The sequence below is a fragment of the Bacillus rossius genome, chromosome 1 (genome assembly GCF_032445375.1).
Source record: "Bacillus rossius redtenbacheri isolate Brsri chromosome 1, Brsri_v3, whole genome shotgun sequence".
In the NCBI taxonomy this organism is placed as follows: domain Eukaryota; kingdom Metazoa; phylum Arthropoda; class Insecta; order Phasmatodea; family Bacillidae; genus Bacillus; species Bacillus rossius.
In genome coordinates, this window is record NC_086330.1 from 47,067,873 (window position 1) to 47,093,799 (window position 25,927).

At 41.6% G+C, this 25,927-nt stretch overlaps 1 protein-coding gene across 1 annotated transcript in view; it reads right to left on the minus strand.

The window, feature by feature from the left end:
* Nucleotides 1–25,927, minus strand: part of LOC134527624 (laminin subunit alpha-1) — a 597,962-nt gene that overhangs the window by 36,728 nt on the left and 535,307 nt on the right. Inside the window, exons 33-37 of the mRNA XM_063360509.1 lie at nt 25,709–25,876; nt 12,272–12,420; nt 11,602–11,892; nt 10,166–10,334; nt 3,661–3,826 (exon numbers count right to left, since the gene is read on the minus strand). Of these exons, the coding sequence (XP_063216579.1) occupies nt 3,661–3,826; nt 10,166–10,334; nt 11,602–11,892; nt 12,272–12,420; nt 25,709–25,876 (943 nt within the window). The remainder of the gene's footprint in view (nt 1–3,660; nt 3,827–10,165; nt 10,335–11,601; nt 11,893–12,271; nt 12,421–25,708; nt 25,877–25,927) is intronic.

The window sequence follows — 25,927 nt, forward strand, 5'->3', positions numbered from 1 at the left end:
TAGATCGCCGTTCACAAGATGGCGTCACAATGTACATGTTTAGCTGTGGCAAGAGAAAAATATACATTGTTTATATAACTCGTCCGTATTTACTATTACATTCTGAAGTACGTTAATATGTGTGGTTATAGCAACGTAAAAAATAAAGGGCGAAGATGGTTCGTTGCTTTAATGAATTATTCTATTGTTCGTCGCTTTGTTTATAACCTACGACGTCGCACAGATTCGTCGCCGCATATTACGTGAGTAGGCCTATTGCTGAAATACATTTTTCCCTGAATTGCTTCTGAACTTATTAAAACTATTTTTGGGTTTAATTATCACGTAAAGTAACGTGATATTTAATATAGGGAGGGCGGGCACGCGTCAATTTCCCTCCTAGTGGCGAGCGTTACTTTACGGGAGAAGAAGCTAGGACATCTTGGAGGAACACTTTACACATAGATAACTGTCAGTCTCTGTAGTGTATGAGTCTCTGGGTTATCACTTCGGATATGGCTTCTTCAGCTTTCTGGAAGTCCTGATTGGGGTCAGGTGCTGGTGGTCTCCTGGGAACGCCTATTGGAACAGCTGCCGGTGGTTGTAGGATTCGGCCATTGGTAAGGCCATTGGTTTGGTGTCCGCCAAACCGTCTCTCGGTACCGTCCTGGTAGGTCCTTGGGGTCTCCTTTGCAGCTCCGCCACGGCATCTGGCGACGCTGTGGAGGCTGGTAGAGGCCTGGTAGAGGCCTGGTTGGGTCCTTCCCACTTTGGTGCGAATCCGGCGCAGAAGTGGTTAGGCTTATTGCTGAGTGGATGGGTCTTGACTAGTACCCTTTTGTCCTTCAGCAATCTGGTGGTTGGGCGGTTTCTTCGGTGTAGGATACTTGCGGGCTAGGTACCCTAGTTGAGCCTTTCGTGCGCATCTACTCTGGTGGCAGCTCGTAGACAGATCTCTCCGCTGAAGGGTGGTATGTGGGGTTGGAACTCCACTTCATTCTCCAGGTTGCTGGATCTGTCGTCTCAATTTTAATTCGCTGGTGCTGGTTCCGATTGCTTCATTGTGCCTACGCCGCAGTGTGAAGAGGATTTCTACCAGGTATCGATCCCAGTGGCGATGATTGGCCGTGGTACGCAACCTGAGCCCTTTCTTCAATTCCTGATTACGGCACTCTGTAGGGTTTTCCTGGGGATGGTAAACTGGAGTGGCCCAGGTTTCTAGTTCCCATTTGGCGCAAGTGTCGGCCCATAATTTGCTAGTGAATTGCACCCCATTGTCTGTAAGTATGCTTTTGGGGTATCCCCATCCAGGGAACACTTCATCTTGGAGTAGAAAATGAATCAACTTTAGCGAGGGAAAAGGCTTCGACCCATCGTGAGAAAAGGTCTGTGATGACGAGTAGGAAGCACTTACCCGTCGTGCTTCTGGGGTAAGGTCCCATCAGGTCTAGAGCTGATTGGTTCCATACTGCAGCAGGATTGTCTCTGCTGGCATGCGAGGCATCGATATTCTAGGCCGGCGTGCTCTCGGGGCTCGTCTGGCCAAGAGTAATGGAACAGGAGTCCACAGTGAGCACAGCTGATCTGGTGGATTCCGGTGCCAGGGTAGTCTTCTACACCGCAGAGTCGATGGACTGCGTCCGCCGTCGTTGGGTATGTACAGGTAGGTGAGTTGTTGGGCGCCAGGAGGGGAGGCTGTTCCCCTCCGATGTCTGGGTCCGCTTCTCGGGAATCCCTGGTGGTAGGAAGGTCAGGAGCACTTGCCTGCTTGCTGCTGTTCCCGGTGTGGGCCATGGTGTGCCTGCTGTTGGTTAAGTCTTCTATGAGCTGCAAGTGGTGGCAGGCGTCCATTCCAGTGGTTGTTGGCTAGTCCGTCTGGTAGAGCTTGCAATGGGTCTTCACAGGTATTGTAGAACAATCAACGGGCCCCGCGTTGGTGCGCCAGAATGACGGGGATGTTGCTCTGTCTCCTCCTCTCTCACCGATGTCTCTCTTGGGTGAGAGCCAGGTACCGGTTGGAGAAGAAGGTCCAGGCTGCTGGTCGGGCCCCACGTTGGGCGCCAACTTGATGATCCGTCCTCTTGCACCGAGCCCTCTTGGGTGAGACGTAGGGGTGGAGGAGGTCGAACTGCTGGTCTGGCCCCACGTTGGGCGCCAACTTGACGGTGTTTATCGGTGTTGATCGGTGTTGGGCGCCAACTTGACGGTCTTTGTTAATTGGTGATGATCCGTCTCCTCTCTTGGGTGAGAGCCAGGTATCGGGTGGAGAAGGTCCAACTGCTGGTCTTGCGGCAGGATTCACAGTCGGCTGGTATGCAGGCGAATAGCTAATGGGGTGAGGGATAGGGGGCTAAGCTATTCATTGAAAAATGTCTGTATTTTACACGGAACTTTTATTGACCTGAATTGTCCAAACAGTTCAATTTGTCGCCTGCGTCGGCTTTAACAATATACACTGGATTTACACACGGTACACCCTATCGTCCAGAAAGGGGGGGGGGGGGGAAGGGAGACAAATTCCCTATGCCGAGATAGGTCCTCGGATGGCCTAACTTGAGAAGGAGGGGTGCGAGCAGCAGAAAACGGATAGCCAGTAGTTCTGCTGCTCCCCCTAAGATCGTCCTATGGCCAGTGGGCGGAATCCAGCCTCACTGGCCGTCGGGCCGATCAACTGACTTTCAGGTGGATGACCTCGCCTTTATATAGGGAGAAATGCGCGGGAACGAAGAAAAAGAAGGGAGGGGCGAACTAACTCCTCTTTGGAAGGGATGAGATGCGTGCGCACGAATCTCGCTGAAATTTCCCTGCCCTGGTGGTGGAAGTATAAACTAGATATTAATAATTAAAAAGAAAAGATAAACGTGGCATAAATGATTATATGTAAATACATATATATTCAATCCTATGTATTAAAAAGTATTTAAACTTGCTTTCACAACTTAATTAGTTAAATTTATACTATTATAAAATATAAATACAGTTGGTAGATCGCCGTTCACAAGATGGCGTCACAATGTACATGTTTAGCTGTGGCAAGAGAAAAATATGCATTGTTTATATAACTCGTCCGTATTTACTATTACATTCTGAAGTACGTTAATATGTGTGGTTATAGCAACGTAAAAAATAAAGGGCGAAGATGGTTCATTGCTTTAATGAATTATTCTATTGTTCGTCGCTTTGTTTATAACCTACGACGTCGCACAGATTCGTCGCCGCATATTACGTGAGTAGGCCTATTGCTGAAATACATTTTTCCCTGAATTGCTTCTGAACTTATTAAAACTATTTTTGGGTTTAATTATCACGTAAAGTAACGTGATATTTAATATAGGGAGGGCGGGCACGCGTCAATATTATACATAATATTACAACTGTGCACATACAGTGTACAACTATAGAACAGTGATTTACAACCATGTTTTAAATATCATTGTCCTTTATAATATATTTTATTTTGGTATTCCCATTAATACTATATTCATGTTCAATTATCTGGCAATTTTGGGTGACTGTGGTTCTTAAGCAACATTTACTGCACTTGGAGACACATTCAGCCAGGTTATAATGTTCATGTACATATTTCAAGTAAAACACATGATTTAGGTAAAAATTCAACAAATTGGTTGTTACTAGTAGAATAAACAGTTTGTGAACTGAGTCAAATTGATGTTTGCTTACACTCCTCAAGGTTCTTTTTTCTGTGGAAATATCTGCTTGCCTCCACGAGCGTCCAGTTGCCGTGGTTGTGCCTCTCAGCGGTACGTATCCTGAAAGGCGGGCTGCCGTCGTAGGAAATGAAGAACACTATCTGGCCGTCTATCAGAGACAGTGAAATGAAGCCAACCTGCACAAAAACATGAGCCCATACGTAGTTCACAGTTTTGTGGGATAGAAAAAAATTATAAGCACACACACTAACATAGACAATCATTCAGTTTGTTTCATTATTTTTAGTGACCAGATTATATGGTGAATTGAGATAAAACTAAAATAACACTTAAAATCATTTCAAAATGCAGCATTACACCAAAATTCATGTTTGTACACCATATAACACCAAAATGCAAGTTATATAATGGAATTAAGTAGCATTGAACCAAAACTTAATTCAAATCTTAAAAAAAGTGATCTTTTAATGCTTGAAATTCATGGAGTGTTAAATCTGGACCAAAAAAATGTACTCAAGTGCATGGATCAGAAAAATTAATTTGATTTGTTTTATTGTGCATCTCTTTTTGAAACACTTAAACCACAAATGCTCGCTAATTAATTTTTATTGTTCTGAATGTATCTGTTTTAAAACAATTTATTACAAATTTTTTTATCATAAAAATTCAGCATATTAATTTACCACTATTTTGGTAGAGTAAGTATTACAAAACTGCTCTGATCAAAATAAATACAATAACACAGAAATCTTCTAGTTTAAAAACAAAACTGGATTAAAAATAACACCATAAAATCTTGTCTCTAATTATTGTATGTTGTGAAAAGACAAATGGGAACAAGTAAGATATGAATCTAAAACGTTCATAATTAAGGCTTTTTCATAATTTTCAAAATAAATGGGTGAAAGAAAGGGAGTACCTGTACCAGAAATAAATCCCACATTTCACTGAACTGTCTGTCTGTCAAATATACACTGCTTACAAACAATGTGGGGATGAATCCACCAGGGATCGAACCCAGATCATTTTGGAGGGTGGCAATAGATCTAACTCTTAACCACCATGGCCCCACCTAGATATAAATACATATGTGAGTAAAGACAAGTGATCAGGGACGACTTTGGCCTATCTATTAGATGTTATTAATCTTTTAGGGCGCAAATTACATATTAAAAGACTTAATATCACAGAAACGTGTATTTCTACTTCCTTTTATACATCTTATTATCGTCCCTCTTCTCACATAAACAAAACAAAAAAAAAAAAAACTAGTGTTACCAACTCACAAACGTTTGATTGTATCTTTAACATTCCCTCTCAATCAAACGTACATAACTAGCTACTAATCTAGCGTACCACTATGTTTTATTATTTACTGCCTTTTTTTTTTTGGATTCAAGACCTAAGAGATACACAAATTGTTCAAACTTCAGTTTTCCTAGAGGCTTGGTAAAGCCATCTGCCAACTGTTCATCAGACTTGATGTAGTTGAGGGTAATCACTCCCGAATTAACCACATCTCTAACGAAATGGTACTTAATATCCACATGTTTCAGCCGTCTATGGTTTTCAGGGTTTTTTGCCACATAAATAGCTGACTGATTGTCCTCGTAGATGGTTACAGGTTCTTCTACATCAATACCTAGCTCCATCAAGACACTCTTTAGCCACAGCACTTCACTTACTCCAGAACTTAGAGCAATATATTCAGCCTCAGTTGAAGACAGTGAGACTGACTGCTGCTTGGTAGAGGACCAGGTAACTGTACAGCCAAACACCTGGAAAACGTAGCCTGACGTCGACTTACGGTCTGAAGAACTGCCAGCCCAATCAGCATCAACATATCCCTGTAGAGTTGGACATTGGTTCCTGGATGTGTACACCAATTGTAGTTCTGTTGTACCTCGAATGTATCTTAAGACCCTTTTCAAAGCTTTCCACAACTCCATTCCAGGATGACTTTGAAAACGGCTCAAGAAGCTGACTGCTGCACTGAGGTCTGGTCGAGTGCCTAACATAGCGTACATCAGGCAACCGATGAGTGCTCTACACCTCTTCTCGAGTTCTGTGTCCTCAGATTTGTCTGTGATATCCAACCCAACCTCTTGAGGAGTTGACACAGGCTTACAATCAGTCATGTGGAAGCGAAGCAGAACATTCTTGAGGTATTTTGTTTGGTCCAGCGTTATTTCTCCATCATGTTGACAAATGTTTATACCAAGGAAGTTTGAGACTGTTCCCAGATCTGTCATTTTAAATCGAGAGGCTAGCTTTTGTCGAATCAGGTCCACTTCCTCACGATCCATTCCCATCAGCAACAAGTCATCTACATACAAGAGAAGATAGGTTCTGGCATTCCCTTCAAGCTTACAATAAAGACAGTAGTCTGACCTTGAGCGATTGAATCCCAATTCTACCATGAATGAGTTAAATTCTTCATTCCAGTATTTTGGTGACTTTTGCAGACCATATAGTGATTTATTTAATTTCAACACTCTAACTGGTGTTTCCCCAATCACGTTGTTTGCAGCATCCATACCTTCCGGCTTGGTAATGTATGCCTCTTCATCTATTCTTCCATGTAAGAATGCATTTTTGACATCAAGCTGATAGATAGTCATATTGTACTTGAGAGCAATAACCAGGAACAATCTCATAGTTGGTAGCTTGGCAACTGGGGCATATATTTCCGAGTGATCAAAGTTCTGAGTTTGCTGAAAGCCTTTTGCCACCAACCGTGCTTTGTACTGGATGTCTTCATCTTGATCTCCTGCCTTGATTTTGAACACCCACTTCGTGTCGATAGGTTTCTGGTTTGCTGGAAGATCCACTTCACTCCAGGTGTTGTTTTCTTCCAATGCTTTCAGTTCTCTTTCAACTGCTTCCTTCCACATTTTCCCTTCTGGTCTATCAAGGGCCTCTGCATAAGACTGAGGTTCACTGATTCCACTGTTAGAGAAAAGGCAGTAATCTTGAAATTTGCTTGGCATCCTTAACAACTCTCGACATCTTAGAGAACGAATATCTTGAGCATCTGAATGTCTCACTTCTTCACTGTCAAATCCTATGAAATCTTCTGCCGATGAATTACTTCCTGCTTCTGATGCATCTTCATTTAGGCCTTGGCCTGCTTCGATTCGGTGGTGACATACATCTTCATCCAGCTGTTGATCATCCCCATTCTCTTCTGATTCAACAAGCATTATGTGTTTCCTTTTTATGATTTCCTTTGGACAACTCTTGTGATGGAATATTACATCACGCGCAATGATAACCTTCTTTTCTTCGGGGAAACATATCCTGTATCCTTTCATGTTCTCTCCATACCCCACAAATATTCCCTTTTTACTTTTGCTATCCCATTTTCTGCGTTTTTGCTTAGGCACATGTACATAGGCCTCACAACCAAATACCTGAAAGTAGTCTATCTTGCTGGGTTTGCCACACCATAATTCAAATGGGGTTTTGTCTGTCACCGAACTTGTGCCTGTCCTATTTATGACATACACTGATGTATTGACTGCTTCGGCCCAATACTCCTTTCCTAGATCCGAAGAAGACAAAAGTGTTCTGGCTGCCTCCACAATGGTGCGCATTTCCCTCTCAACCTTGCCATTTTGTTCAGCAGCATAAGGGACAGACTTCTGATGCTCGATTCCTTTATCCCTCAAAAGTGTTTCAACCTCTGTGTTAGACACCTCAGTACCATTGTCACTGCGGATAGTTTTCACTGGGAATCCTGTTGCACTTTCTGCTGCTGCCAAGAACTCTTTAAATCTTGTCACAGTTTCATTTTTACTCTTAAGAAAGTATACAGTTCTGAAATGGGAAAAGTCATCCTTGAAGATCAGAAAGTACCTAGCCCCACCAAGGCTGTTTACTTCCATTGGTCCATTTAAATCAACATGAACCAGTTCACAAGGGTAATGAGTTTTAGTTTGACTGCAAGGAAATGGCAACCTGTGTTGTTTTCCACTTACACAGTCTTCACAGAAGTTGCAGCTTTTGCTGTCCGTGTACTCTATATTCATTCTATTCAAAACACGCTTCACATGTGAGACACTCTGGTGAGCAAGCCTTTTATGCCACATATTTAGAGAGTTATCTGATTTTACAGAATATGAGGAACTGAGAAGTACTTTAATCTTCACAACGAACAAGTTGTCGTGACGTTCAGCTATCGCAAACACAACACTGTTTTTTTCAATTGAACACCCCTCTGACCTTCCAATCACGCAATTTCCCATTCCCTATTTTTACATTTCTTTTCACTGGGCGAAATGACGAGAACCATTCGCGATGGCAGCTCATATGGTCTGAACTGCCACTGTCTAGATAAAAGCCCTCAGAATCTGACCTACTGTTTTGATACAGAGCCATGCACACTAAAGCCTCTGAGGGTATGGCCCTTTTTTCCTTGTTCTTAAGAAAGAAACAGTTTTTTATTATATGTCCAGGCTTTTTGCAATAGAAACACACACGTTTTTCTTGATAATGTTGAGAACCGTCTTTGGAATTTCCACTCATTCGCTTTGCAAGTAGTGCAGTCTCCACGTGTGTTGGTTCATCTTCATCACCTAACCTCTCTTCTTCCATCAGCAAGCGGCCTAGGAGTTCATTGAGTGTTTGCTTGTCCGGGGTCGCTGACTCCCAAGACGTTCGAAAATGCTTATATCGTGCTGGTAGTGACATCAGGATCTTGGTAATAAGCATTTGGTCAGAAACTTGCTCACCTGCTTGTCTCATGTGGAAAGCAAGTTCCTGCAATTCTGACACATGATGTGCGATACCTTTCTCGGCAAAGCTGTAACTGAAAAATTTCTGTTGTTGTAGGTGCAAACTAACTTGCGACTTCTGCTGAAAGATAGATTTTAGTTTGCACCAAATTTCATGGGCAGTCACACACGTCAAAATATGCTTCATCGTATCTTCGTCCATTCTTGTGACGATGATTTCACGTGCCTTGACATCTTTTAACCACCATTCTTTGCTTTCCTTTGTGAACGATAACGAATTTTCATTTTTTGGTTTCAAGTCTGCCTCTACGACGTCAAGGCATTCCTTTGCAGCTAAAATTATCCTAATTTGGAAACTACAAATATTCCAGTTATTTTTTCCCTTTAGAATAACTACACTTTTCTCACTCTCCATGACTCAAATGTGATTTTAAACTTACTGCTTACGAACGGCACTGCAGTAATGGCGACCGGGAGCAATACAATAATAATTCCACTCACAATCCCGTATTAAACTTAAACAGATGCAGACCTTGCCAGGTTGTGTCTGGGCCCATAACCTATTAGATATTATTAATCTTTTAGGGCGCAAATTACATATTAAAAGACTTAATATCACAGAAACAACGTGTATTTCTACTTCCTTTTATACATCTTATTATCGTCCCTCTTCTCACATAAACAAAACAAAAAAAAAAAACTAGTGTTACCAACTCACAAACGTTTGATTGTATCTTTAACACTATCCAACGCACACTTGGGACTTATGACTCATTTCAGGATAGCCATAATATTTTTTTTTTCTCAGTTATAGATTTCTTTCTTGGGGATCTCATTTGAATTTTTGAATTACAACATATCTGAATAAATATTCCAAATCTTAATATTTGAACTTTGAAAGAATTCTATGCATATTAATTAGGGATGACCAATCACATCCTTGAATCCTTAAATACCATCAAATTCTTAGAATTTGAAGAATTCAATATTTGAGGAAAAAAATTTGAAGAAAGATACTAAAGGAAATAAAAACTTTTAAAATTCAACACTGATAAACTCTAACTTTTACTATTAATATTTAATTTGATAAAAAATATTACAATATGTATTGATATTGGAAACTTAGTTTGTGAAAGAAACATTTATAGGGTTGTACATTTCAACACTAACTATAGTTAATACTTTTCATTTTTTATACATTATTTTATTTTTACCATTGAGAACTATATTTGGATACTCTTTGGGATTCAAATTCGAGAAAATTGGGATTCGACCCATTAGAAATATTAATGTTACAAGCTAAAACATAAATACTAAATAAAAGTAAAATAGAAATGCTACCTAATTTGTTTCTGTGAAAAAGTATTACTATCCAAAGGATCAAAGTTAATGGTGGCTGACCTATAGCTAATGGGCAATAGCATTAGTTAGTACATACAGTCTGCAATCGACAACAGATAAAGCCGCTTGCGTTCAGATCTTTTCAGGCGTATTTGGGCATTTGTCGACCTTGTTAACCATAATATCAAAATTTTTCAATCAACAATGTTTGAGGGTATTTTTTCATGCCACAGAACCACTTTTTACAAATTGTATTAGTAATCGTCATACTCAATATTTATTTTTATTAAAAATTTCTGTTAAAACTATGCATATTGATATACAATAATCTGGCAAAATTGCTAATTGGGATTGGCCGGGGTCCCAAACATGCCTGATTAAAGAGCTTTACAGTGTTAGTACAGGACAGTATAATTCACTGCATAAAAATATTTTTACCTTTCCAGGGTCAATGGCCAAAAACAACATTGCGTTTTCATCCAACGTACGGAACCTGAAAGAGACTGTAAAAAAGAATTTCTTGTATGGACTTGAAGTAGTACGACGGAATGATGAATACCCATCACCAGTAAAGTAATAAGTGGACTCATCTTTAAGTTCTTCAGCTCTGTAAAAAACAAAAATAAAATATTAATTAACATACATCGTACAAAAATAGGATTGATGTTATTTTTCTTAAGTCAAAAATGAAATTTTTGCCTGTGCTTAAACCATATTTTTGTATTCTATGAATTGTATTGAAACTGTATCAAAATATTTGCAAACAATTTGACAATAATGATAGGAGAAGTAATTCTTTTAATTAAGTGATAAACTGATAGCTTGTTTCTAATGATAGTCACCATTTTATAAACCACAAATTCTCAATAAGTTTAAGAATTAATATATTTTATCCAAATATAATAATTTAATGACTTAGTTGCAAAAAAAATATAAAAGGCAAAATTAGAGAATTTTAAGTAAGTTATTTTGCTATCCAAAAAAAAAATAATAAGAACAGAAATTTGGACAGAAGAGAATATAATTAATTTAGCAAGTGGTGGTTCAACAGTAATATTTACATTTGTTGACCACTATGATTTAGAATAAATTCTATCACAGTACTTGACCTATTTGAGTCAGTGATGCTTGAGGGATTGTATTCTGAGATTTGCATCAGTTATACTTCCAGAAAAAAAGCTCAATGTTCCCATTAAATTTTATAAAGTTTTATAAGTTTAAGACTAATTAAAAAAAAAAAAATGTTCTCAGTTCTAACATATTATTACAAAATAATTGTAGGGTTTTAGTTAATAAACTGGCCTGGAATTTGTTTTCTTTACAGCACAAAAGAAGAATTAATACAGTAGACATTCGCAAGAGTATTAGCACGCCTTCGCATCGTCAAGTCTACGAATTGTTCTTTAACAGGAAAACAATTTTCCGCAAATACAATTATTGGATCATCCAAAAGAGTACTATCAAAAAAAAAAACAATTCCATCTCATTCTCACTTTAGTAGCCTAGCCAAATACCCGATATGGGCAGTCATCTTTATTAACCAAAAGTTAGTGTTGGATGCTTTGAAAATCTTGCACATAATTGAAAACTCACAAGATACATATCACAAATGCTGTTTGACAAAAAAAATTTCACACAATTTAAAATAATGGCAATAGTGGAATATATGCACCACCAGCAACATTGAGTTTTGCCTCAATGACACAGACCAACCTCCCTATTATATGACTTATAGATAGCACACAAAGTGAGTATAACACAGATTCAAGAATACTAAATGATGATTTATTGTTGACCCACTGAAAAAAACCAACTTGTAACTGAGGTAAGGACACAAAGTAGGAAGAGCAGAGACGTGCAGAGACTCGACTGACCCTTGAATGCACCCCACACAGCCGCCACTGTAGATCTCGTCAGCAAAGTTCCACAGGCCGACGGGTCTGCCGTCGAGAGTGAGCTCGTACAGGCAGCCGGGCAAGCCGCCCACGCTGGCAGTCTTCAGGTCCGGGGGGCGGCGCACCGAGGAGGGTATGCCCCCCACCCACACCTTGTCGTCCGGCCCGACGTCGAACTGGCCGTAGCCTGGCGCGGATGCACCATCCGCCTGGCTGGCGTTCTCCGGCGAGATCTGCGGTCGAACCACCAGCTTTGCAACGTTGCTCGTCCTGAAAAGAGAAAACATGCAATGTCTACATTTTTATCTTTTGGAGGTTGAATTTGGGTTTAAAGTCTTATTGACACAGAGGTCATTAGAGGTGATGATTGGTGAAGTGATGTTAATACGTTTATACAGGAAAATAGAGTAATCTGGAAACCCAGCTGCTCCCTGCAATATCTGCCAAATATTCCTGACTGCAGAAATTGACCAATCAGGTACAAACGAGTCCCGCAGTGACCATATTCAACACACTAAGCTTACTATAGGACCAAGAGTCTTCAATCCTTTTATAAAAATAATAATAACACCAAAATCCTGTTTTAAAAAAAACATTGAACTAGAAATATAACTATAAAATCTAGTCTCTAACAATTACTTAATCTTACCTGTGTACTTCAATGCGATACCAAAACTTATCTTCTTTTAGACCTCCGGTCATTATCTCTAGTGGATGCTGGACACTGCCCGAGCCATGGCCAACATCCCACACAAATCTCACGTGCCGGTCCACCATCTCTATAGCCACAAAGTCGTTCTGCAAACACACACACACTCTCAGTGCAAATCCCTGAAGTATCATTGTACACAGCACTGATAAAAGCCCAGAACCATACTTGCAGCTCATTAAACCTGAAACGTCTGAAATTAAAAAGCATCAGATGAATAGTGTAGAGAAATAAGGAAAGATTTTAATAATGACCATCCAAAGTAAAAAAAAAATACAGCTTTTTCAGCAGCTGAATTAAAGTCAAGTAAAAATTAAGTGTCAAAGAAAATCAAGATCAAGAACGTCTCGCATGAATGAGTTCTGAATATGTCATGAACTTCCTCGTTGTCCATGTAATCGACCCACAGGATGATTTTTCAACTGTGGCATGTTGTACCCTAACCAATAGGAATTACATTTGTGTAGACTTGTCACTCATTTCAATGAATTTGATAATTTTGATTCTTTATAAGAAATACAGATAAGTGTAAATTTTTTTTATATCAGTTCCTATTTAGATTTACATATCACTTGATCTTGTTGAGATTTTAAGTAATACTTTAAGATATGTAGCAATGTCCATGTCCATTGAGCAAAACTAAGCTCGGGGGAAAATAATTTTGTCGGGCCTCCTCCCTTTTACCTATTGTTAGGGACAAGATTATATTATGATATAGCTAATGCCCGGCATACATTGCTATGCCTCTTACAATTTTTTTGTAATTTTTTGAAGTAGATACACATACACAAAGCATCTCTCTCTATCTCTCTCTATGTGTGTCACTCTATAAATCTTACTATATTTCTCTATATATAAAAATCTCTCTACATCTCTCTGTCTCTATCTATATATATCTATATCCATATCTCTCCATATAACTATCTCTCTATGTATGTATCGACATCTCAATCTTTCCCCCTATCTATACCTATCTCTCTACATCTATCTTTATATCTATATACATTCCTTGCTCTTTCTCTCTATATATCTGTAGATCTCCTTCTATATCTCTATATATCTATTTCTATATCTTCATATCTATAAATTGATCTTAACATTCCTAATATAACTGTTATGTATATTGTATAGTTTCCGTGTAAATAGACCTTGGACATTATAAACATTGTTGGCATTGGTCAACACACTTGAGTTTTGAATCTCGCGCGCCGCGCTGCTGGCGATAGTGGCGCTGCTACTTGGCTGCTGTGAGTTGGCTGCCCTGCTTCCTCCGGAAGTCAGTTGTTCTACAAAGGCATGGTGGTAAGTGGTGCTATCGGGTACTCTTGCTATCTGGCGACATCGGTCGCCAAATTAAATAGTTTTGTGCAATTCGCTGTTTTATAGTCCATTAATGAACATTTTTGGTCCTCCGGGCCGGATCTAGTTCCGGTATTTTCGTTCGTTTTTTTGTGTAATTTTCGTTCGTGCTATCGCGGCGTTGTTAGCCTCGTGTGAAGTGAATTCTCGCACATTGACTAACAGTTTGTGACTCTGAAGTGCTCGTTATTTGGTTGGCGGGAGCAGCGATCAGTGTCTCGGCTGTGGTTGAAACGTTTTAACTAGTTCGTTCGACGACTCTAACCTCTAGGTTGAGGTTATGTCTTCCGTTTCATTTGAAAACGATCGTTGAACCCTTTGGTAGTCAATCACCATGGCTGAAGGGCAGTCGGCGCTGGTGCGCATCCGTCTTGCTGAAGGTCGTATTAAGCGAGCCTTTGATCTCGCGCAGATGGTTCCCAGTGATAGCTCAAAAATAAATTTGTTTCGCGCCACAGCGCGCGACCTTCACTGCGTCCGAGAAAGGTTCGAAACGGACTTCGTCATCGTTGAAACAACCGCAACGACCGAAGATGGATTCGATGCTGAGGCGCACACCGCACGCTTGGCTGACTTTGAAGAAAAATATTTCGAAGTGATGTCAACATTGGAAGCCATTGAGGAGGTCAAGGTAGTATCACCAGGCACACCCACTACTCAGGTGAGCAAATCTCGTGTGGCTCTTCCAAAAATCTCTCTTCCCAAGTTTGATGGGAGCCCTTAGCAGTGGGCTAATTTCTCTAATTTATTTATCACCCTGGTAGCCAACAATGCTGATATATCATCAGTGGAAAAACTGGCCTACCTCAAGACCGCCCTTAATGGGGAACCACTTGGAATGGTGCAATCTCTGCCGATCTCTGAAGCGAATTACGAGGTCGCGTGGAAGCTTCTTGTTGGCCGCTACGAGAATAAGAGGCTAATTGTCTCAGTCCATGTAGAGGCCCTCTTGAAGGCCCCAATGGCTGCGTCTGACTCACCCAAGGCTCTGCGCAATTTGTTAACCATTGTAAACGAGAACCTCTTGGCCCTTAGGGCACTGGATGTCCCTGTAGACCAATGGGACTTGATTTTGCTCCCTATTTTGTGCAAGCGGTTAGACTCTGTCCTTCAAACACAGTGGGAGCTTACTCAAACCGATGCCCTTCCAACTGTAAAAAACCTTTTGTCCTTTATCGAAACCCATTGTCGGGCCCAGGAAACTGTGACAGCTTCTCGATCACATGTTCCAGGTGCAGGACCTACACAGTCAAGGAACCAAATGCCAAGCTGGAGACAGGCTCGTCAATCTGTGAAAAGTTTGGTCAGCTCTCCACAATCATGTTGCGTTTGTAACAGTACCCATGTTGTTTTTAAGTGCCCTAAATTCATCAAGAGTAGTCCCAAGGACAGATATAAGATAGCTAAGGAGCACAAATTATGCCTGAATTGCTTGTCACCATCTCACGCATCCAAGGATTGTTCATCATCATCGTGTCGTTATTGTGGATCCAGGCATCATTCTCTGTTGCACTTCGAGCAACAGACAGCCATCAACCCTGGTCCGGGCAAGGATGCTTCAACCACACTCATTGAACCAAACCCTGCAACTGTTGCAGTTGCTGCCGCTCTACCAAGTGAAGCAAGAACAGTGTTATTATCAACAGCACAGGTACACGTGTTTGATTCAAGTGGAACTCCAATGGTCGTGAGGGCTCTGTTGGATACTGCCAGCCAAGCTAGCTTCGTCACAGAGAGCTGTCTGCAAAGATTGAGGCTTACTCGTAGAAGATCTCATCTACCAGTACAAGGTTTAGCTAACACTTCAGTGAATGTGGCCAAGTCATGCGCCTCCATTGTTATGGCACCAGTTGGTAGCACGAGCCCCCAGTTTGCAGTAGATGTATTTGTAATTTCGAGAATCACCTCCAATTTGCCAAGTGCCAAGCTGAGCGCCAGGGTCCGTGGTGCAGTGGCACATTTGAAACTTGCCGACCCTGCATTTGACACCCCTGGTCCTGTTGATCTGTTAATTGGTGCAGAGTTAGTTCCTAGACTCCTTACTGGGGCCAAAATTGACGGTTCACCCGTAGCTCTGGACTCTGTGCTTGGGTGGATACTGATGGGACAGGTGGACACACAAGTCCCATCATTGACTGCAACATCTTTGTGTATCTCTCTTCTCACTTCACACCCTCCTTTGGATAAGGTAGTAAAAAGGTTCTGGGAATTAGAGGAGTTTCCTGCGACAACACACAAGTCTCCTGAAGATGTCAAATGTGAGGAATGGTTCAGTAAAACTCATCTGAGGTCTGGAGATGGGCGTTACAGTGTATCACTGCCCTTTCGGCAACCTCTTCTGAAATTGGGTGCGTCAAGGCCGCAGGCTCTTAACAGATTTCTTCGTCTTGAAAATCGTCTCAAGTCTGATCCCAAATTGAAGGCCATGTATTCAGAGTTTATGAGTGATTATGTAGCTAGTGGTCACATGGAAGAAGTAACAGAGTCACAGATTCCGTCAGAGTCGTATTATATTCCCCATCACTGTGTGGTTAAACCTGAAAGTTCAACTACAAAACTGAGGGTGGTTTTTGATGCATCCGCCAAGAGCTCTTCAGGTGTTTCGCTGAACGATGCGCTCTTTACTGGCACCCGGCTTCAACGGGACATAGTTGACCTATTGTTGAGTTTTCGTCTGCATGTAGTAGTCTTCACTGGTGACATCAAACAGATGTACAGACAGATAGGTGTACACACTCGTCATCAGGATTATCAGCGCATTGTTTGGAGGTTTAATGATGCTGAACCTGTGAAGGATTATCGTCTCAAGACTGTACAGTCCATGAAAATAGACCGTACGCAGCGTAACTTCAAAATGAATCGTCGAGCGAAGGCAAGTATGGTGTTTCTGTATTGAGAAAAGAGGGACTCGTGATGCATTAACATTGAAACTTTATGCATGTCGTACGGTGTATCGTACGTGTATTCATGTTAGGAAGTAAGTTTGCCATATACTCACTCTAGATACTTACCCTTGTCGTTCGAATCGTCGACTCACATTTTTACTGAGCGCATTGCCTAGCCTACTTAGCCAACTCTGCCAAGAATAAAGCCTAAGTGTAGATTGTCTAATTAATAGAACTCGTGAAAACTTCAACTTATACAGAAGCTCTGCTGGCAATAAAAGAGAGTTGAATAGACGATGGTTCTTAGTACAACGAGTAACATCGAGTAGCCTTCCAGGTGTTCCCCGATGCTGTGGTAAATCACATGTAAGCTAGGCATACATGTCTAAGGAATAAATAAAAAATATAAATCGAGGATAGTTTTTTTATTTCATAGCAAAAACCCAGTACAAAGATAGTTGGCAAGAATACAGATATAAATATTGAGTGCATTTGGATACATAAGGCCCTCACAGAATGGAATACGTTCGATGTATAAGCTAGAAATACATGTCAGACCGAAGAAACACAGAGTCAAGTTTTCGATTTGAATTAGTGAATACATTATAAAAACGTTATACAGAACACTACAAAATGAAATTTATATTGCACTTATGCACATGAGTCCCTCGCACAATACACTACACTTATCTGTAGTCAGATTAGCACGTAGCACGGAATATGAAGCAGCCTCTACATCTCCGAAGCACCGTCGGACAACTCGCCCGTGGTCCGATGGTGCTCTTCCCGCAAACGTTGCTCCTCCATTCCACCTCTCGCTTCGAGAATGAACAGTGCGCTTTTCTCTCTGTCTTCGCGGTTCTTACGATCACGTTCTGTCTTTTCTTCTTGTTCTTTACGCTCTCGTTCGCGCCTCGCTTCTAGTTCCTTAAACTCGCGCTCGAGCCTCTTCTCTTGTTCTTTGCGTTCACGTTCGCGCTTCTCTTCTCGGCGCTTGCTACTGTTGCAAAATGGCCACATATTGAAAAGTCTTTGCTGATTGCTGGTCACGTCTGAATTAGCGAGATGGGCCTCGTCGATCAGTAGGGCACCCAGAGGTTTGTTTAAACTTGAACACAAACGTGTGTTGCGTGAAAATGCTGAAGCCAGACTGTTATAGCCCCGCATTGCTTATTCCGTTTTTATAGTAATTTCCCTAAAAACCCCATATCCCACATTGGGTGTAGGCATACGTCATAAAGTTCATTAAATCAATAATTATAATAATAAGGATATCAGCATTTCGATTTTAGATAATCATGAAACACATATTGGGTATGACGCGCGTTCACGCACATATTCGTCCAATTACAGATAAGGGAAATGTAATGTTTCTGGAAAAAAAAACATGTTTGCCTGTTGAGGTTTCATGTTCCAAGAGTGTACCATTGTATGAAATTTCTGTATGCATCTGTCGATTCAGCATAAATAATTTTTAGTCTAGGTGGTTAAGGCTTGCCAGAAACATCAGGGCTAAGCTACCATTCAAGTATAACAACTTGTTAAGATCCATCAAACATCTCGCTTATCCGCAACTAGCAATGCAATGTGCAACGCGATGCACAACGTCAAAGCCTAAGTGTAGATTGTCTAATTAATAGAACGCGTGAAAACTTCAACTTATACAGAAGCTCGGCTGGCAATAAAAGAGAGTTGCATAGACGGTGGTTCCTAGTACAACGAGTAACATCGAGTAGCCTTCCAGATGTTCCCTGATGCTGTAAGCTAGGCATACATGTCTAAGGGATAAATAAAAAATATAAATCGAGGATAGTTTATTTATTTCATAGCAAAAACACAGTACAAAGATAGTTGACAAGAATACAGATATAAATATTGAGTGCATTTGGATACATTAGGCCCTCACACAATGCAATACGTTCGATGTATAAGCTAGAAATACATATCAGACCGAAGAAACACAGAGTCAAGTTTTCGATTTGAATTAATGAATACATTGTAAAAACGTTATACAGAACACTACAAAATGAAATTTATATTGCACTTATGCACATGAGTCCCTCGCAACAATACACTACACTTATCTGTAGTCAGATTAGCACGTAGCACGGACTATGAAGCGGCCTACATCTCCGATGCACTTCTAGAACCACTGACCCGTGGTCCGACGGTGCTCTTCCCGCAAACGTTGCTCCTCCATTCCACGTCTCGCTTCGAGGATCATCCGTGCTTTTTTCTCGTCGTCTTCGCGTTTCTTACGATCACGTTCTCTCTTTTCTTCTTGTTCTCTACGCTCTCGTTCGCGCCTTGCTTCTTGTTCTTTACGCTCGCGCTCGCGCCTCTCCTCTTGTTCTTTGCGTTCACGTTCGCGCTTCTCTTCTTGGCGCTTGCCACTGTTGCCGAATGACCACATATTGAAAGGTCTTTGCTGATTGTTGGTCACGTCTGAATTAGCGAGATGGGCCTCGTCAATCTGTAGGGCACCCAGAGGTTTGTTTAAACTCGAACACAATCGTGTGTTGCGTGAAAAAGCCGAAGCCAGACTGTTGTCAACCCTCATTGCTTATTCCGTTTTTATAGTAATTTCCCCAAAGACCCGATACCACACATTAGGTGTGGGCATACGTGATAAAGTTCAATTGTTTTCCGAACAGAAATACCCAGTAGGTAGGTGAACTCATAATTATAACAATGAGTATGTCACCGTTTCCATTTTTGGTAATCCTGATAGGCACATAGAGTATAACGCGCACGCACGCACACACACATACACACATTCGTCCGTTTCAAATTAGGTGAATATAATGTTTCAGGAAAAAAACATGTTTGCCTGCTGAGGTTTCATGTTCCAAGAATGTACGATTGCATGAACTTTCTGTATGCATCTGTCGATTCGGCATAAATAATTTTTAGTCTAGGTGGTTAAGGCTTGCCAGAAACATCAGAGCTAAGCTACCATTCAAGTATAACAACTTGTCAAGATCCATCAAACATCTCGCTTATCCGCAACTAGCAATGCAATGTGCAACGCGATGCATAACGTCAAACACACAATGCTTTCTGCACCCGCCATGAAAGATCGCACGTGTCACATATTCGGTTGGCACCCGAAAAGTTTTGTGTTAGTTAATTATAACCGCGTTAATTGGCTGGAATTTCCAGAATTTCTGGATCATCGTTATCCTGTTATTAATACATCTAAATATGGTAGTTATCGCTTCGGTTTTACCGGGCAATGAGTGGTTACCTGCGTACATAGCAGTAGTTACCTATACCTCACCTATAAAGTTATAAAGTGAGCGATGACCTAATGCCAAGTATGGTTTCAATACATGAAACTGAAATTTGAAATTTTACAATTGTACTTTCAACCTTTCGTGTTTTTCGTTAGAGTCTGATAAAAGGAAAACTTAGCTTCTTTGCCTAAGCACAACAAGACTATATAAGACTTTGCCACTAAATTGCACTTCAGGAATGACAGATTGTTGCACAACAATTTTAACGCAGATCTTTACAACAGTCGCTCTGTGGGTATATGACGCTGCAACGTCGCAGCGTCGAACCACAACGTGCCCCTTACTTTCGTATAAGATATGCGACGACTCAAGATAAACCGACGTAAGCTTTATGTATCCACGTACTTTTGTGAAGTGACGCCGGTTCTCACGAGCATAAAGCAATTGGCTACAACACCGAAGTGTGTGCAGTTGCACTCTTTCATTTTACAATGCAGCGTCCGAGAGTTTTAACGTCATTGCATCATAAATCCACTTCTCTCAAATACACATGTACATGTTTTTTATTCATTTTTTAGTCAGAATTATTATTATTATTTTTTCGAGTGTCAATGTTAATGCATGACATGTCCCTTCTTCTCAATACCGAAACACACCATACTTGCCTTTCCTCGTCGATTCATTTCGAAGTTGCGGTGCCGTACGGTCTTCAGTCATTCACTGTAACCTATGGTGTCTCTGCAGCACCGTTTCTCGCATTACGTACACTTCAACAATTGGCACAGGATGAAACCGAGCACTTCCCAACTGCATCACAGGTCTTACTTACAGATGTCTACGTTGACGATGTTGTCACTGGATCTAATTCGGTTGATTCTGCCTTGGCCATTCAGAGGGAGCTTATAACACTCCTAGGAAAAGGAGGCTTCAAGCTGCGCAAATTTATGAGCAACCACCAAGCTCTTCTGGATTGGTTGCCAGTGGAGGATATTGAGATCCCACAACCATTTTCATTGGATTCGGACGATTGTGTCATTAAGGTCTTGGGTCTGCAATGGAATCCTGTGTCGGACACATATTCCTACAAGATACAGCCTAGTTCTGGCAATGCCACAAAAAGGACAATCCTGTCAAATCTGGCTAGGATTTTTGATCCTCTTGGGTGGCTCACCCCACTGAGTATGTTTGCAAAGCACCTGATCCAAGTCTTGTGGGCACGGAACCTGGGCTGGGATACTGAACCACCGGATGACATCCTAAGCAACTGGAAGAACTTCAACACTCAGCTGTCACAACTGTCATCAGTTACCATTCCCCGACTGATTCGAGGACAGGCAGGAGGTTTCTACCAGTTGCATGGATTTTCGGACAGCTCCGAAATTGGTTACGCAGCAGTTGTGTACTTGCGCATTGACAACCCTGATGGTACAGTTCTGGTACACTTGCTGATTGCCAAGTCGAAGGTAGCGCCACTCAAGGTTCAGTTGCTGCCTCGCTTAGAACTATGTGGGGCCCTTTTGTTGGCTCGCCTGCTTCACCATGTCATTGATGCCTATGGAGCGACACTGCACTTCAGTTCGGTTACTGCCTGGACTGATTCACAGGTAACTCTTGCCTGGATAAACTCTTCTCCACATGAGTTAAAGACCTTTGTGGCAAACCGGGTTAGTCACATTCAAGAGCTAACTCGTCCAGAATGGTGGAAGCATGTTCGTTCTGAACATAACCCGGCAGACTGTGGATCCCGTGGGCTTCTGCCAGCACAAATTGTATCTCATCCTCTGTGGTGGTCTGGCCCTTCATGGCTGAAGAAGGCTGAGGACCAGTGGCCTGAAGGTATTCCGTGCATTAAGGCTTCTGACGTAATCCTGCTTGAAAGGAAGGTAGTGGCATTGGGAACTTTTATCTCCCCTGGGGACTTGGACACATTATTGGAACGTTTCAGTCGGTTGACAAGGCTGTTGCGTGTTACTGCCTGCTTGTTCAGATTTATCAACAATTGTCGTCATCCACTGGAAGGACGGGCCATAGAAGAGCTGTCATCGAAGGATCTAAACACTGCCCTAGAGTTCTGGATACGTTATGTTCAGTCCATGTGCTATCGAAGTGATTTAATTGCCTTGAAGAAGGATCAAATCACCTCCCCACAACTTCGTAGATTGCTACCGTTCATTGACTCCAAGGGAGTGATTAGGGTGGGCGGCAGACTGTCTCATTCGGATCTGCCCTTTGAGCAGAAGCACCCAGCCCTTCTTCCTAAATCGAATCCCCTGACAAGACTGATCATAGGTCATTACCATGAAGTTAATCAACATCCGGGAATACAAGCACTCCAGGCCATTCTCAGGGAGAAGTTCTGGATTATGGGGGACAAGCGTGCAATCACCAACCTTGTGCACCGTTGTGTGCGTTGTTTTCGTGCATCTCCATCATCAGTTGCTCCGCTGATGGGAAACCTTCCAGCTATGCGGGTTCAGCAGGTAAAACCGTTCTCAAGGTCGGGGGTTGATTACGCTGGTCCATTCTTGATTAAGATGGCCCGTCTTCGCAAGGCTGCTGTGCTGAAAGCATATCTATGCGTGTTTGTCTGTTGCGCAACAAAGGCAGTACATATCGAGCTAGCCTCGGACTTATCGACAGATGTGTTTTTGGCTGCCTATAAACGTTTCATTGCACGTCGAGGACGTTCCTCGGACATCTACAGCGATTGTGGCACCAACTTTGTTGGGGCACGAAATCAGCTCTCCGAACTACAACAACTCCTCACGTCGTCTTCCCATCAAACAACAGTGGCTTCATCGCTCGCACATCTTGGTGTGACTTGGCATTTCAACCCGCCAGCTGCTCCTCACTTTGGGGGTTTATGGGAAGCAGGTGTCAAGTCGTTCAAGTCCCATTTGAGGAGGGTGATAGGAGAGCAGATCCTAACGTACGAGGAGTTAAACACAGTATTGGCTCAGGTTGAAGCAGTGTTGAACTCAAGGCCGTTGTGTCCCCTCAGTGCGGATCCCAAGGACTTCACTCCTCTGACCCCAGGCCATTTCCTGACGCTGGAACCGTTAGTGACAATACCCGAACCAGATTTACGTCAGGTAAAAATGAACTGTTTGCATCGCTGGCAGCTTGTATCCCGACTACATCAAGATTTCTGGCATCGCTGGCATCGGGATTACCTGCACACGCTGCAACAACGTAACAAATGGCAGAAAAGGGCGTCAGGTCTTGCCCCCAACCAGATGGTGCTGGTCAAGGAAGACAGGCTTCCACCTCTGCAATGGCCGCTGGGGCGCATTGTTGATCTTCATCATGGAACGGACGGCGTGGCACGAGTGGCCACTGTACGCACTGTCACAGGCACTGTCAAACGGCCAGCAGTGAAATTATGCCCGCTCCCCTGTGACTGTTGAAATCGGTGATTTCAAGGTGGGCGGTATGTTATGTATATTGTATAGTTTCCGTGTAAATAGACCTTGGACATTATAAACATTGTTGGCATTGGTCAACACACTTGAGTTTTGAATCTCGCGCGCCGCGCTGCTGGCGATAGTGGCGCTGCTACTTGGCTGCTGTGAGTTGGCTGCCCTGCTTCCTCCGGAAGTCAGTTGTTCTACAAAGGCATGGTGGTAAGTGGTGCTATCGGGTACTCTTGCTATCTGGCGACATCGGTCGCCAAATTAAATAGTTTTGTGCAATTCGCTGTTTTATAGTCCATTAATGAACAATAACAAAAGACAAACACAAACATTCCTTTATATATACATTATTTTACCTATATAAATTTTTATCTTCCTTTTTACCTGTCACAGGTGTGACATAGGTATATAAAAACTTGTGCATATTTGAATATGTCGTGTAAAAATTTTAAAGCAATCAGTGAAGAACTTTCTGAGATTTAAGCTTTTTAACGAACTAACATTTACATTTTTATTTATATAGAATACCATGAAACCAAAATAATGCCTAAAAGCATAATACTGAGACGTCAACTGGGGCTTCGCCTCGTAAGCCTGGTCCGACTCCACTGTCCAGTTCCCTTCCTTTCCGGCATTTGTACCGCCGACGTATGTAAATGTACGTGTGTTCAAACTGCGCGCCACGGACTACCGCAAGAGGGCGCTTAGCGGCAGTGTGATGTCACCCAGTTCCTCTTCGTCATCGGCCGAGACCAGACGTGCGCGGAGTCACCAGAGACGTGTGGTCACGTGTCGCCAACCCCGTGGTATCTGTGTGTGTTAATCTGTGTGGCGTGCCCGATGCCTAGAGCGGGCCAGATCTTAATAAATTAGCTCGATTAATTAGAGGACCAATATCTCGCCTCACACGGGCCACGTAACACCCTGACCGGGAGTCTCAGCAGGGTCCACGTGCCCACTCACGTGGTGGCGCCCACTACCAACAGCCTCAGGTAAACAGCTATGTCCTCAACTGCATGTAACATCGAAAATTAAATTAATACACCACAAAGCACCAAAATGCAATTAAAATAAAAAACAAGCATTTTCAATTAAAACTTAACTCTAATGACAAATACATTATCTTTTAAATATTAAATTCAATTAAAGTAATTTATTTAGCATGTAGTTTGTACCACATGTTATGCAACAAAAATTGGAAAAAGGTTATTTTTTAATCTTGAAACTGTTATTAGTTACTTTTTTTTTTTTTTTTCATTACGATGTTCGAACATTTTTCAAACAACAAAAAAAAAAGTTTAATTATATTTGTTCAGAATAGTTAGATGTGCTTTGTATAAATAATTATATTGTAATAGTGCACCATTGTTTTGGTGAAATAAAAATCATGGAAAATTAAAGTGTCATAACCGAAATCTCATGTTTTAAAAACCAAATTTTCCTAAAAATTAAACCATAAAATCTTGTCTCTGCCTATTGCACAAGTATTCAAACCGCACAATTAAAAAAAAAAAAATTGTATATAGACTGTAAATGTTACAGTGACCATAACTGTATATGTAACAGTAAATGTGCCTAACTTATAAGGATTCCATCTTTTAGCAATACACTTGTATTTTGGACCTACAACCAGGGTAAACTCATACATAAGACAAAATCTTGACACTCAACCAGGCACCAGGGGGCCCACGGATTAGACCCCCCCCCCTCCCCGCGATACACTAGGACTTGTACTGTCTTTTGTGTAGTGTTGAATTTCAGTTTTTTGTCTAGTAATATGTACTTGGGTGTATTTTTCTCAGTTTTATTTGTAATGTGTATGTCTGTTCATAAGTGTTTTGGTATGGTGCCTGCCACTTAAGGTTTTTCAACTGTTGGTATGTATGTAACAATTTCCAATATGAATAAATAAAAAAAATGTGACAGAGTATTTCAGTACTTGGCAGTGATGTGTAACATCTAACCTCGGTCACAAGAGAATTCATGTGTTCTCTTGTTGCAAAAAAACACTTATAATATGAAACTTTGATACAAAATTTAACATAGAGTTCTTTAAAATAATGCAGAGCTTGATAAATATATGGAGATTGTGTTTTCAACTACATTTCTGGACGCAAATCACATGTAGTTTCCGCAACCCGCTGCAAGAATTTGCTGCCAGAGCAGATACGTCGACTATGGAATCACTTGATAAGCAGACCACAATTTTAAATTATATAATGAAATGGCTCCGATAAAAGCATAAAAGACTTGAAAAAACACTAACCCCGACTTTGGACCCGATTTTTGACAAGGAATTGTATTAAAACACTGCCCATCTAGTTAAAATGAACTGAACAGTTATTACTATAAAGTTTCCCTTTGTCTTTTGTGATCTTTGGTTCGCGCCATCCGATGCTGGACTTCCGTTGCACTCACAGAATTGCTCCCACCAATTGCCGTGGACCTGAGAGCTAAGACTCATGAGTCAAATGAAACACTTACTGTGGTGCTGCTGGGCAGGTACATCAGCAGTCCATCCCGCTGCTTGCTCTCGATGGCGTAGTTGAGAACTATGGAGGTGGTTGTGCTGGGCTGCAGGTTTGTGGCGTGGTACGAGCGAACACACCCTCTTCCCTCGCCGTCTTCACGACTCTTCAGCGATACGTGGATCTGGAAAGGCCAGTTTAAAACCACGTGAGTGATCAGAAAAAACTTATTCAA